At 39.5% G+C, this 13,182-nt stretch overlaps 2 protein-coding genes across 3 annotated transcripts; one reads left to right on the top strand and one right to left on the bottom strand.

Annotated features, from left to right (window-relative positions):
* Nucleotides 1–6,724: 6,724 nt before the first annotated feature.
* Nucleotides 6,725–9,513, bottom strand: LOC105187756 (uncharacterized). Its single transcript, XM_011148746.2, has 3 exons — nucleotides 9,429–9,513; nucleotides 8,460–8,851; nucleotides 6,725–7,148 (listed from the first exon to the last, which is right to left on the bottom strand). The coding sequence occupies exons 1-3, from the start codon at nucleotides 9,477–9,479 to the stop codon at nucleotides 6,785–6,787; spliced, it is 807 nt and encodes a 268-aa protein (XP_011147048.1). The 5' UTR covers nucleotides 9,480–9,513; the 3' UTR covers nucleotides 6,725–6,784.
* Nucleotides 9,514–10,106: 593 nt separating this feature from the next.
* Rpp30 (ribonuclease P protein subunit Rpp30) lies at nucleotides 10,107–12,558 on the top strand. 2 transcript variants are annotated; one of them, XM_011148745.2, is made up of 8 exons: nucleotides 10,107–10,179; nucleotides 10,927–11,028; nucleotides 11,099–11,319; nucleotides 11,493–11,561; nucleotides 11,675–11,875; nucleotides 12,050–12,117; nucleotides 12,247–12,326; nucleotides 12,395–12,558. In XM_011148745.2, exons 2-8 carry the CDS (start codon nucleotides 10,929–10,931, stop codon nucleotides 12,478–12,480), a joined length of 825 nt encoding a protein of 274 aa, XP_011147047.1. In that variant the 5' UTR covers nucleotides 10,107–10,179; nucleotides 10,927–10,928; the 3' UTR covers nucleotides 12,481–12,558. The 2 variants fall into 2 exon arrangements, with proteins under 2 accessions (XP_011147047.1, XP_011147046.2); XM_011148744.3 differs by lacking the exon at nucleotides 10,107–10,179 and having other exon boundaries at nucleotides 10,752–11,028.
* Nucleotides 12,559–13,182: the final 624 nt, after the last annotated feature.

The raw sequence follows: 13,182 nt of genomic DNA, 5'->3' as shown, positions 1-13,182 counted from the left end.
AGTAATGTCTACCAGCGTGCTGTGTATTTCGCGTTGCTCTAGCCGACGATGAAGATCGTCGAGATGCAGAGGAAGAAGAGATCGAGCCGCGATCGAGGAGATCTCTCTCTCTCTCTCTCTCTCTCTCTCTCTCTCTCTCTCTCTCTCTCGGATATATCTGCGTTTCTCGACTCATTTGGTGGCATTGGTAGTTAAAAGAAAAAAAAAAGGAAAAAAAGAAATCGCTAATGTCGGTTTGTATTTCCATTTGAATGGGACTCGTTCGGTTAAAATACCATTTTTCACGAGATATAAATAAGGACGATACTGATGAATACGATAAATAAAAAGAGAAATTATTCTAGCGTGAAGACACACGTCTTGTCGTGATAACAGATATATATATATATATATATTCTCAATTATATCGCTCTGAAAAGTAATTCTCTGCTAAAAAAAGTAGATTTCAACGTGAGAAGTCGTCCTCTTACGACAACACCAGGTATTCGAATTTATACAATCCCGTTCGAGGCGAGATTGCATTCCGTAGTAAGGAAAGCTGTTGCAGAAGCAATTGTGTTTGTACAGCCATAGGTCGGATTATTTCTACCTCTGAACTTTCCTAATCACTGAGATGTGATCCCTAATAAATTATGCATGATATCAGAAAAGCTGCAGGAAATAATACCCTGCGGGATGGAAGAGGTCGTAAACGCTCTTGCAACGGCGAACTCATTCGCTTTGTTTTCCATTCGATATGTCGAGGTTGTACGAAGTCGTCAGTAGAGAGAAAGAAAGAGAGAGAGAGAGAGAGAGAGAGAGAGAGAGAAAGAGAGAGAGGGAGAGAGCCGTAGAATAAATCACGATTCGATTATACCTTGACAGAAAAGAGCCGGCCGAATTTAATGGTATCTTTAGGCGGGTTGAGAGAATCTCATCCTACCTCATAAACAGAAGTACACAAGCCGAACTGAACAAATCTCGCAAGCGTTGCTTCATTTTAACAAGGATTCACTTGTATGTGATATATTGTGCTAAAGAAGGATGCAGCTTAACAAGAGAGTAGAGAATACAGCTCTTAATTTATACGCATACATTTTGACCAATTACAGACTGGTTCTCTCCGAAGAAATAATTGTCTAGTCAGCTGTTTACTTCGTCGATTCATCTTCACTCGGATGAAACATTTTGGCTCAACATCCGCTTCGATCGGTGCGGACGCGGCGTTTCGCCTTTCGTCGAGAGGCAGCTACTTTTTCTCTGCTCGCCCAGTTTCGGATTCGTAATCGAGCTGCATCATCGCGTAATCATCATCGGCCACGTAGTGACACGACGAGTCTTCGCACGTCCTCCTCGCGGGTGCTTTCACCGCAAAGTGCGAGTTACTGCATCGCGTGGGCGACATAAAGACGCTCGGCGCGTAACTCACTTGTCGGTGAGACACAAAAGCGAGCCACTATCGAAGCTGCATCGCGTAATCGCGGGCCGGTTCCTTCTAATCCCGCCGTATAATATCGTTCGCGATCGAACGTACGTGTGCCCTCTCTCTCTCTCTCTCTCTCTCTCTCTCTTTCTCTCTCCTCTTTCGCGTCTGTCCCATTTAGGGCACGGCAACATTTTTTCCGGTTTCCTGCTCTCTTCCCTCCCTCCCTCCGTCTCTCTCGCTCTTTTTCACTTCCAATACGGCACCTCGGCTTTTGCGGAAGATCGCTGCGGAAGGTCGATGCTATTTAACAATGTCGAGTCTAAAACCATCTCGGAACACCTCTGCGTTCGAGCCGAATTATCGACAACGGAAGTCTCGCCACTGACGTACCTGTCGGCGTGGAGCCGCTGGTATGTCAGAACTGACTGGTATGTCAAGTCCCGAGGCACAGAGAGATGAGGCACGTAATAATGCACGATCGAAGCAGCTGATCGCGCGGCAAAATTATCAATTCACTTCACATATAAATCGGGCTTCAGTACCGCGCTACAATGCACGATGAGATTTACGATACTACGAGGGGATCTTGGATGTGTGTGAAGTCTTACGGCGAGTATCTTCTTCCTTCTCGCTCTCCTTGAATCGATCTCGGCTGCGCGAGTCGGTTTACTTCGTATCGTAGTGTAGGATCTAACAACTCGCGGCGCTAAGGACTTTTTATACATCAAAGACTCGTAAATTAATTTTATCTATAATTGCCCACTTGCGGAGGAGTAGTCCTGAGTAGTCCGAACATCCTCGTTGGGAAATTCTGTGTAACGAAGAAAAAGGAAGGGGAGATGCAAACAAACTGCCGAGCGAGAGTCACTTCGTACGAGTTCCGGCTGAAAGGAACCGATGACCGCAACATTATCGAGATGAATCTCGACAAATTCGCGGAGATCCTTATCCTCGCTCTTGGGAGAGAGGATGTCGATACGATAGCTTGCAATATCCGTCAATGATCTCCTCGTCGTCCATAGAAAGGCTCCAACTGTAATCGTATTAGCGTCTCCGCCGTGCGCGAGAAATCCATCGGCGATTTAATACGATTGCGATAATCAATCCGCGCATTGCGAAACCGCCCGCTCCTTTAGAACTAATCGTTAATGAAGTCTAGCGGGAGAGACTGGATCTATCGGAGATCATCTGTGATTTATGAATATACTTTAGGGATTTTTCTCGACAGCCCCAACAGTTACGATAAACATACACAAATCCTTGAAACATAAAAAAAGAATGAAAGCACGATTATGATAATCTATGACGGCAATGTCCAATGCGTTCGTCACTCTCCGCTGTGACGGATAAGACATTGCGGCGAACGTATAAATCGATGAAACAATTATAATCTCAATCATTCCCACACGACGTAACGTATATCTCCGAACGTAACGCGTTTGCGCTCTCGTCAGTACGAAGTAAGGTTACGAAGTGAGGTAAATGTCCCAATGGCCGGACACGTCCCAGTATCCGAGCACCTTGAAAAAAAATATTTACTATTTATTTTAACAATAATGAATAAAAGTAATAATTATTGTAAGAAAAAAGAATTCCAATATCTAACAGTTAGTTGGAAAAAAATATATCTACTTCGATACCTTTGTATCGAAATAATTGTAATGTATTGTAATGTAATAAATAAATAATAGAAAATAAAAAAGTAATTGTAATAAAAGATAATTGTAATGTATTGTGATGTATTAAAATAAAAAATAATTAAATAAGTATGCATCCCCCTATGTCCTGGCAAAATAATGATCAATCGTTAATAAATTCATTAGGAGGTAGCATCTATATTTATATTACTTCCCATTAGCACATATTAATTTTTTAATTGCGGTCAGACACTGTGGGACAAATATATCCGGACATTGTAAATATTTCATTAATAATAGACATATACATTGGTTTAAATCATTTTTCTCTACTTGAGGGAATCTTAAGTTTTCGAATAAATGCAAATATTCATATCAAAACTATTCTTAATATTATACATTGTATTTCTTGTGACGTGCTAAACGTCCGATTACTGGGACATTTATTTTACTCGCTTAAAATTTCAAGAAAGAAAGAGCAAAGTAATCTCTTCGCGTTGGTAACATTATTCGAGGTAATTCGAGGTAATTCGTCGTTGGTATTAACAATAAACAGTCCTAGCGAGAGGTCACTCGCGTAACACGTTGCTTAATCTATTTTATTACGACGCATGAACGCACGGGAAAAAGAAATCTATAAGTACGGTTAGCTTGGAATTTCTATATGACGCTCTTCCCCGCGAGACGACATAATGTGCCTCTCCGCGATAATTACATCAAATTTGTTCTCACGCGCGCGAGACTTCAATTCCGCGCCGCGCTCTCGGTTCCCTCGCGCGATATGCCTGGAATGCGTTGATTGTATTATGTATAACATCGACAACTGTCTCACGATCCGCTCGAGTTCTCAAGTGAGAAGAAACGGTTAGGCCATTTTGTCCCGTCGATAAATAATTTCCATTATAATAAAAGAAGGGACGAAGGTAATGATGCTTACCTGTGGAGAGGGCGTTACAAAATCCCCGGCTGATTTACCGCAACAAATCAATCACATTAATCCCTGAAAAGATTGCAATTACGACATACAGCGTGAGAACTCGGGGCAATGCCGAGTGCATTCAAATGTTCGTGTGCCATTAAGCTTCGTCAAAATCAGGGCGAATAAAGCGGAAAGGTCTGAATTATCAACGACCGTCTCTTTCTTCTGACTGAATTGCATTACATCAGTGAGGCGGATGACGGTTCGCGCGGAGGAAAACGAGTCGTCCTTGTCTCATCCCCCGTGCACTTTATTCTTCATAATTCCTTTATACTGTACCAATCGCGTCATGATCGTACTTGTCGGCTTATTATTATACGGACTCATAATTGCAGAGTCATTGATTGAATTTCGCAATAACCGAGGAGGAAAATCGATAATTGGACTATGCGATAATCGGTGAAAACCTTGCTATTTATGAGAATCATTCACACGGGGTGAGACTTCGTGGATGAAAATATAGTAAGATAGAGAAGGAAGGAAACAAGTTTTTCTGCCTTCTCACGAATACTTGTTTCTTCCGGGGAGTTCTTCCGCATTCTTCAGGTTTTGATATTCAACGCGTCAGCAAAATATATTAATAACGTTCTCCCCGCTTCATCAGCAAAAGTGCATTCGAGTCGATAAGAATTTTCTGGCAGACGTTCATCATAACGTTTCGTCATAACGGTCCATTGAATGACTATATATCATTGCGCGTTGCTAATTAAAAATCAGCTACGACGTGGAGTGTCGCTCTATTCAAGAAATTACCTTACTTATCTTGCATTCGGCGAGCTCAACGGCCGACCTTGCCCCACTGCTTGAACAAATGGTTAACAACTGTCTTTAGCAGTTACGCGTTCAACTAATTGCTCTTATAACTTCTATTATCCGCAGCGTGTTAACACGTTTCGCGCGCTCTTCTCGCTTTCGCCGTTCTCTAACGAGGCTCTCATTTTTTTTTTTTTCAGCAACTTTCCGATCGCAAGCAGGCGTGCATGGTGCGCAATTTCCTGCATATAAGAACGAGACGTTCGATCAAGGTCGCCGAGATCCATCCTGCTGATTGACGTCGCTCACGTGCGCATTGCGTATGCGCGCGTGCGAATCGAGAGGCGTATGCGCGAATATTAATTAAAACGTCGAGATTTCGCGCGATCGCGTCGGCGTGTTGCGTATCACAACCGACGACCAACGTCTGCGCTGCGTCTGCGGCACGCGATTGCAGCCCGTACGAAGTCCACGAGTTGAAGAGATCCCAGTTGGGAGCCGTGAGAATATTATACGTAAGATAGGGGATGCGCCCACCTCGCGAGTCACGGATGACCTTCGCGCGGATGTTCGTGACGGCTGAATCAGCGGCCGATCAAGCGCGAGATGTAATGGACAGATATCGCATTGAGAAAATCGGTCTCGTTTCGCGCGAGCCGCCCCGCCGAGTGTTCTCGCCCAAGTGTTTTTTCGCGCAGAATCCGGGAAATATCAAAGACGCGGAGACAGCGCGTCCGTGTGCGCCGTTTGCGTCAGCACTTATTCATCGCACGTTTTTATCGCACAGCGAGAGCGATGAGAGCGGGAGATCAGCTCCCTTCGTCCATAAATCGTGATATTATGAGCTAAGGCTGTCTTTAATGTAGCTCGGCCGCGCAACACGACGCAGGCACAATTGGCGACTGGATAAACGGATTCTTCGGAGCTGAAGAGTCTCATCCACTTACGCCGAACGCGAAGAAATCCAAGACGAGGAGGTTGCTCGGCACGCGATGTATCAATTCTTACAGTCACTGCAGCGAGATTTTGCGGAAAAGAAAATTTCGTTGCTGTGCAATTCGGTTGTACTGAGAGAGGGAGGGAGGGGGAGAGAGAGAGAGAGAGAGAGAGAGAGAGAGAGAGAGAGAGAGACCTGCCGGAGGTTTTTAATCACTGTTTCAACAGTCTGTAATTATCTTGGCCGAGTTTGAGCGCAGCTAAACACTCAGGCGAATATTTTCGATTGCGAGATATCGTTCTTCATCATTACCGAATTTTCGTCCGCTTTCTGCTCAGTTTCACGAAGCGAGATCTTCTTCTTCTCGGTGCAACCGCTTGAGATTGCATGAACCTTGAATATTATTTTTAAATTATGTTATCAATGAATATTATTTTTTTAGTTTCACCTCGATGACAATTCCATGAAAGCGTTTCTCCGTTTCGTAGGAATAGCTCAATCCAGAAGAGAGGAGAAACCGAGACAATTTCCCAGAGATTTAAAGTAAAGACTCGACACCCCGACAGTTGCTCGCTGTTATTTTCAGGCGTGATTATTTATAGTTTTGCGTATCGCTGAATACATTATGTGAAACGACAGAGACCAAAGAGCACGACTTGCAGCACAAGCACGGCTCTGCGGCTGTTAACTGGAGCGGCAGAATCCTGAGGATCCTCTCTGTTGAAGTTTTACGGTTGCACAAGTCCATCGCGCTTACATTAGACTGTTACTTTCCATAGGCGTCATAAGGATTCATTTAGGCGTGAGAATATTTTCATTCATCGTGCAACGTGCATGATTTGTTAAAGAGCGAACCTCTCGCTACAATTTATTACATTTCACGTGCAACCATGGTATCTTTGGAATATTTTAGAAGTGACATACTTTTTTAATTGAAAAAGTGAATTTATTGTTACAATTAATTTATACGTAATTACATACATCTTTTGAATATATTTTCCAAATTTTACGTGTTCCTCGGTTATATGACATTACGTGCGACATGTTGGAAATTCGAATCGGCCGAATATCGATTAGGCAGGCAGGTAAACGTTCGCTGGTTCCGCGAAGTTGTTGTTCCTTGTCGATTGCTTGCCAAATTTAGCGTCGGTGATCACGTAATTCTGTTCCGGCGGGTAAGAATTTCCATGATTGTTCGCGTCCGGCAGAGATTTAGCGGCGAATTCAGGCGCGCCGTAAACGGGACTGGTCGACGTCGTGAGTGCGTCGTAAGGGAGGTCCTTGGCAAAGTTAGACATTGGATTGTGTCGAGCCGGGATGTCGTTCCATCCTTGCTTCACGTCCTGCTGATTGTGTTGATTCCAATAGCCGGAATTGACGTTAGATTCACGCTGGTAGCCTCGGGAGAGCTTCTCCTCGGCGGCCAGTCGGATGAGCCTGCGTCATAAAATTTGTGTTATGAGATAAACGGTGAAACTTTGCGAAAATTCCAAGTGCAACGATCTACACGGAGTACTCGAGGCAAAATTTATGACACTAACAGGGAAGCTAAGATTATTACCGCACGTTACTGCAGCTCTGTCGGTGTGTGACTGAATTTTTCGTTAGCATCGGAAAAAATAGGGACCAGACGAGAAACTCGATAAAAACAGATTAATAAGTTAGTAACATAAAAACAGAATAAGATAGAAACAGATTAATAAGTTAGTAACATACGCGTTAGGCAGAAAACTAATTTTGTTGAACGGCTTGAACATTTTTAACATTATTTTTTAATTCCTATGGGAAAACATCTCAACAATTTAGTTTTATTTTTTCATCGACAGTTTGGCTCCGAGCAAGTTGAAGGAAATTTTCCGTTGGCGTTGGGAAAAATAGGGACCGGACGAGAAACTTGATGAAAGCAGATTAATAAGTTAGTAACATACGCGTTAGGCAGAAAACTAATTTTGTTGAACGGCTTGAACATTTTTAACCTTATTTTTTAATTCCTATGGAAAAATATCTCAATTTAGTTTTATTTTTTCATCGACAGTTTGGCTCCGAGCAAGTCGAAGGAAATTTTCCGTTGGCGTTGGGAAAAATAGGGACCGGACGAGAAACTCGATGAAAGCAGATTAATAAATTAATAACATACGCGTTAGGCAGAAAACTGATTTTGCTGCGCGGTTTGAACATTTTTAACATTATTTTTTAATTCCTATGGAGAAACATTTTTACGATTTACAATTTTACTTTTTCATCGACAGTTTGGCTTGGAGGGAGTTGAAGGAAAGCAAATCTGACAAATATAGTTATTTCGTGCAAACGATCAGCTTCTAAGGTTGACGATCGACCAATCGGAACAATCTCACAACTGGAACATTCGCGCGGAGTTCAGGCGCTCAGAATTTCCATCCGTCGATTTTTCGACCGTTTAATTTCAGACTGCAGTCTTAGGCGAAATCCGAAAGTGAGGAGAGTCAAAGGGCTTGAATCGCTGCTGCTGCTGCACGAACACGAAAATGGTTCCCGCCCGTTATAATTGACGAGTCGCGTGACTTTATCGTCCGATTGGATTGTGAAAGAATTCATCTGGATCGCGTCGGCGTATGGCGTTGCGGGCCTATTGCCGCAAGATTTTTCGCATGTTTTAGCGTGGCATAGCGCAGATAAGAGGACGGCCTGATTACGTAAGATCGTGCATGCGAATGCTGCGCAGACGCACAGTAGGTATTTTGAACAATTCGTTACATAATGCGTGCTCACCTATCAGCTTCCTCCATTGCTTTTGCAACCACCTCGTTAATGGAGTAGAAACTTGGCGCGCGAGAGCAATCCACGTTGTACCACCACTCGCAGACCAGTCTCGCCTGATTGAATAACGTGCCGTTCGGACAAAGGAACGAGTCCTTACGGCCACCGCGTTGACAGATATGAAAAGCCTGACATTCGGCCTCAGGGTCGGCGTAATACCCTGGATATTGCTGTTGCTCGCACTCGAACCGCGTTTGCGGAACTTCGCGGAAGACCGGATAATCTTTGCCGGCCACCCCGGATATTTCGTCGCCGCCCAATTGGTCGTGCGGGTCCTGATGGTTGTATCCTTGCTCGTAGGACAACTGCTCACTGGGCCGCGCATTCGGATATCCCTCGTGCGCCTGCATATCGATAAATATTAAATACAATTTTCTGTATATACGTACATATATATGGATCATGATTCAGTCGTTTTATGAAAAATGTAAAGTTGCTTTTTATAGAGTCTCTGAATTATATTAAAGATTTATCGAGAGAATATGCCAGAGATTTTTTTTACAGGTAAATTGATTTATTCTTGCAGGTTCCATAGTTGGATTTATTCGGGTAGGACTTAAGGACAACTGAATTTTTCAATTTATTTTAATCTGCTGTGTTGCTAGTGGAAATAATAGAACGTTGACATTCTTTGGTTGGCATAACGTGCAATTGAATTTTAATTTCTACAATTTTTTCTCTTTAATTCTCTGGTTAATTGAACGTTAAAAATAAACAATTGGTTTCGTTAGCACTCATTCGATTTTAACAGGTTTTTAATTTCAAGCTGATTATTAATGGCGATAGTGGAACTGTTATAAAACTCAAATTTTTGGCCAAGGCTCATAATGATCTGAGATAGTCATTGTTACAATTCACTTTACACTATGATTTATAATGCTTAACTTAACAAGTAATTAATGCATATACTTTGATACGTACCATGCAGCTTGCAAAAGCGAAGGTCAAGACGAGTCCCAGCTTGAACACCATGTTTAGACTTGGTTTGGTATCTTCAGCCGACAAAGCCGTTTCGGATTGTGTCGAATCAAAAAATGATCTTGGCTTTTATATGGTTCTTCTCGAAATGAGTTCAAATACACAAGGTTATATTTCTCCATTCGAAAAGAATGGAGAAGCGCATCCTTCAATCAAATAGCAGATAGACTGGCGAAAGTGATCTGTATTTCGGCAATTAAAGGTGACGTAACAGAACGAGGATTCTCATCTTGCTTGATGTGTAACGGCTGATGATACAATTCCTGACCTCATCCTCCGGAGCGTTGAGTGTAAAAAAGAATAGCTTTAGCCAAGTCAATCATTCTTAATGACTATTCACCTATTCATGCCAACCATATGTCATTCTAATTTATATGTCGAATAAGATCTTAATATACTCCTTATGTAATTTCTGTACTCGTTCGTTCTTGGGTAACACAGTTTATTCAGTTCAATTTCGTATCCAAGTTTATGTTGCAATTAAGCTTCGTGAAGGACCGAAGAACTTAGTTTCGAGGATGAGAGTTTCGAGGGCACTTACTTTAGCATTTAAACGAAATCCAAATTGCGCGCGTTTAGCCGCGCCTTTAGCGCATGAGCCTGATCGACTCAACAGTATGACGAAGTCCTTCGGTCGTGTAGATAACCTATATTGGAAAATTCGTAGTTTTCATAGTAAAGAAAGAAACATATAGTACGTCGTTATTTATCTAATAGTCAGTTTTAATCTGTTTCATTTAATAGTCACTACGATGGAATTTTGAAAAAATCATCAATGAAAAAATCTCGGTTGCGTTGATATGCTTCTAAGAAATATTGAATTGTTTATTATGTAGTAATAAAATGCAGCACGTGTTATATTTGCATCGCATGTGATATATATGTTATATAGGATGTGACTAAAATAGGGCATCAAACTTTAAAAGCATCATCTTGAGAAATTATGAGTTATTATATAAACATAATATTAGAAATGCTTTCTTTCTGAGATACAAGATTATGTTTCTGTGATAGAGTTTGTAAAGAATGTGTTTATTAGATTGTTATTATTTCTTCTTAGAAATAGATAATAATACTCTTAATTAAATTATTATTTTGAATATCTCTATATTAATATGAATTTTGTAGTAAATACAAAAATTATCCCCCTCAGTCTCTAAGAGGCGGTTGTTCCAACTTCTTGGTCAAGTTAACTTGATAGTTAAATCATATGTTCATCTTTGTTTTTTCTTCAGTTTAGATAAAGACAGACATATGATTTAACAATCAGTTAACTTACCAAGAGGCTGGAACAACCGGCCCTAAGCATTTAACAGTGTAACTAGCAATTATCAAGATATTTAAATGATTTTTATTGTCTTGGAGATGAGTGGGATGTGCCTGAAAAGTTTGATTATTTACTTTAGTTATGCCCTATATCTATATCATTTATACCTTGCAGATATGGATTTTAAACTGAGCAATGGATTCTTTGATTTATGTATAAATGTGTCGGATAAAAATACTGTTTACTTGAAGAGTATTTTATTAAAATTATATCAAAGTAAGTTAACTGTGAAATAAAAAATAGAATTTAATCTAGTAGTTCCCTTACCTTATTTATTTAATATTAGTGGGTTATAGGACAGTAGCATTGAATCAAATTGTGAATGAAAATGTTTTTGATACTGACAAAAAAAAGAAGAAAAAAGGCGGTGATGAAAATAAAGAACTGCCCAGCACAGTGCCAGATCCAATTGATGTGTCTAAATTAAATGAGGAGTTTGAAGGAAAATTATGTATACTTAATAGGATAACATTTGTTTGTTCTGACTCAATGAAAACACATACACTGGTATGTTCCTATGTTAATAAGATATTTTTTATCAACATTAATATGTATATATGTATATACTTCTGTCATATATCTGTCATATATCTTTAAGATAAATTTCATAAAGCTTTAGTTATGTAATTTTTTAAATAGAAGACACGTGTTGATATTGAATAATTCTTTTATTATTATAGGCACATTGTGCAAGTCTAAAGAAATATAACTTGTATGCGATTGTGCCAAATAGTCAATCTATGTTACAGGTTAGTATATATAAAAATATATGTTTATTTCTGAATTGTAGCCATACATTCATCCCTTAATATTTTTAATCATTGTATTACCATATTATATCTATTTTGCTTTTCTTGGATAGTTTGCGTGTTCACAAATAAATGCGGATTTGATTACAATAAGGCCATCAGTTTCTGGTATCAAGATGAATAGAAAGCTATATCAACAGGCAGTAGAAAGAGGCTTATCTTTTGAGATACAATATGCAGATCTTTTACAACCAGAAACACGCAAAATGGCTATTTATTATTCTCATTTGTTTTACTCCTATGGGAAGAGCAGAGTGAGTATTTAATATACACTATGTATGTTAGATATCCAATTTTCTTATATAAAATACTTAATACACGTATGTATTTTTTAAAAAAATATTGATGGCAGATAATACAGCTTTAAGTGTGATATTAAATTTATTAGTATATATTTATTAGTTTATATCTTTTTGTTTATGTTACAGAATGTGATTATATCCAGTGGTGCAAATAATATCAATCGTATTAGAAACCCTTACGATATTATAAATCTGTATCCTTTGACTTAATGTAATACATAACATAACGAAAAAGTTAATTTAATTAATATTTATTTTATCAGACACTTTATATATGTAATCTGTATTATCCATCACTATTTAACGAATATCGCATTGTACAGTGGGCCTTTATTGGGTTTGAACGAAGAGAAATCAAAAGAGGCTATATTGAAACAGTCTCAACTTCTTCTTTTAAGAGCAGGTAAATTGCGATATGATGAAATGCACATTTTATGTAAAACTGAACGATTTTATTGCTTTTTATTGCAGAAAGACGACGTTGCGGCAAAGCAGTATTTACAGTGGAATTTACGAATGAATCGACGGAGGACATGTCCGATGAAGAACGTTTATAGGAAAAATATCTGTTTCATTTATATTCGATAATATATCGATTATTTTATAAAGCTCATTAAAGTTAAATTCTTCAAATGCTTGTTATTCCTGTAATCATTAAGCATTTTTGTCAGTTGTAATTATCTTCATCCATATTCCTCGATAGTTTCTCTTGAATTGTCGCAGCGAAGATTTTCAAACTAATAACAGTCCGCCCGTTAGATCGGTACGGAGCGAGCAACGGACCATCTGGTACCATCTAGCGATGCCACAAAAGAACATGTTACTTCTTAGTGGGTTTGAGTCTCGGCTGGGTAGGGTTTGAGTTCTAACCAATTGACTCGTTAGAACCAATGAGATTAGTGACTTCAATCAATAACTGATAGAGTAGTTATGTTCACGTCGCTTAGATAAACGACTATCACTATAGAGTTAAATCAGAATTTTTTTAAAATAATATAACGTTACTTTAATTTTATTACGCTTAACGTAATGTACATTTTGGCCACAACACATAATAATCATAGAGACGTTATGGCCTTAATTAAGTAAATATCTGTTTACCGGCAAAGTTTGAACCATTTGACGTATTAATTTAACGAGACAATGTAATTTGACGTACGAGAGCATAACCACAAAATTTACAACCGAAGTTGAATGTTTTACATCGGAATCCAGAAATTAATTCGTTTAATAACGCTATTATATATTCGTTCAATAAT

Source organism: Harpegnathos saltator, unplaced genomic scaffold (assembly GCF_003227715.2).
Source record: "Harpegnathos saltator strain DR-91 unplaced genomic scaffold, Hsal_v8.6 scaffold696, whole genome shotgun sequence".
Lineage (NCBI taxonomy): Eukaryota > Metazoa > Arthropoda > Insecta > Hymenoptera > Formicidae > Harpegnathos > Harpegnathos saltator.
The sequence above is the reverse complement of the archived record's forward strand: the minus strand, read 5'-3'. Positions and strand labels throughout refer to the sequence as shown.

Coding starts and splice junctions, on each gene's coding strand:
- LOC105187756 (XM_011148746.2), bottom strand. CDS start 9,479: ATGGTGTTCAAGCTGGGACTCGTCTTGACCTTCGCTTTTGCAAGCTGC. Junction 8,852..9,428: donor TCGCTTTTGCAAGCTGCATG/GTACGTATCAAA, acceptor ATCGATATGCAG/GCGCACGAGGGATATCCGAA. Junction 7,149..8,459: donor GCAATGGAGGAAGCTGATAG/GTGAGCACGCAT, acceptor TTTATGACGCAG/GCTCATCCGACTGGCCGCCG.
- Rpp30 (XM_011148744.3), top strand. CDS start 10,830: ATGATTTTTATTGTCTTGGAGATGAGTGGGATGTGCCTGAAAAGTTTG. Junction 11,562..11,674: donor ATAGTCAATCTATGTTACAG/GTTAGTATATAT, acceptor TTTCTTGGATAG/TTTGCGTGTTCACAAATAAA. Junction 11,876..12,049: donor ACTCCTATGGGAAGAGCAGA/GTGAGTATTTAA, acceptor TTTATGTTACAG/AATGTGATTATATCCAGTGG.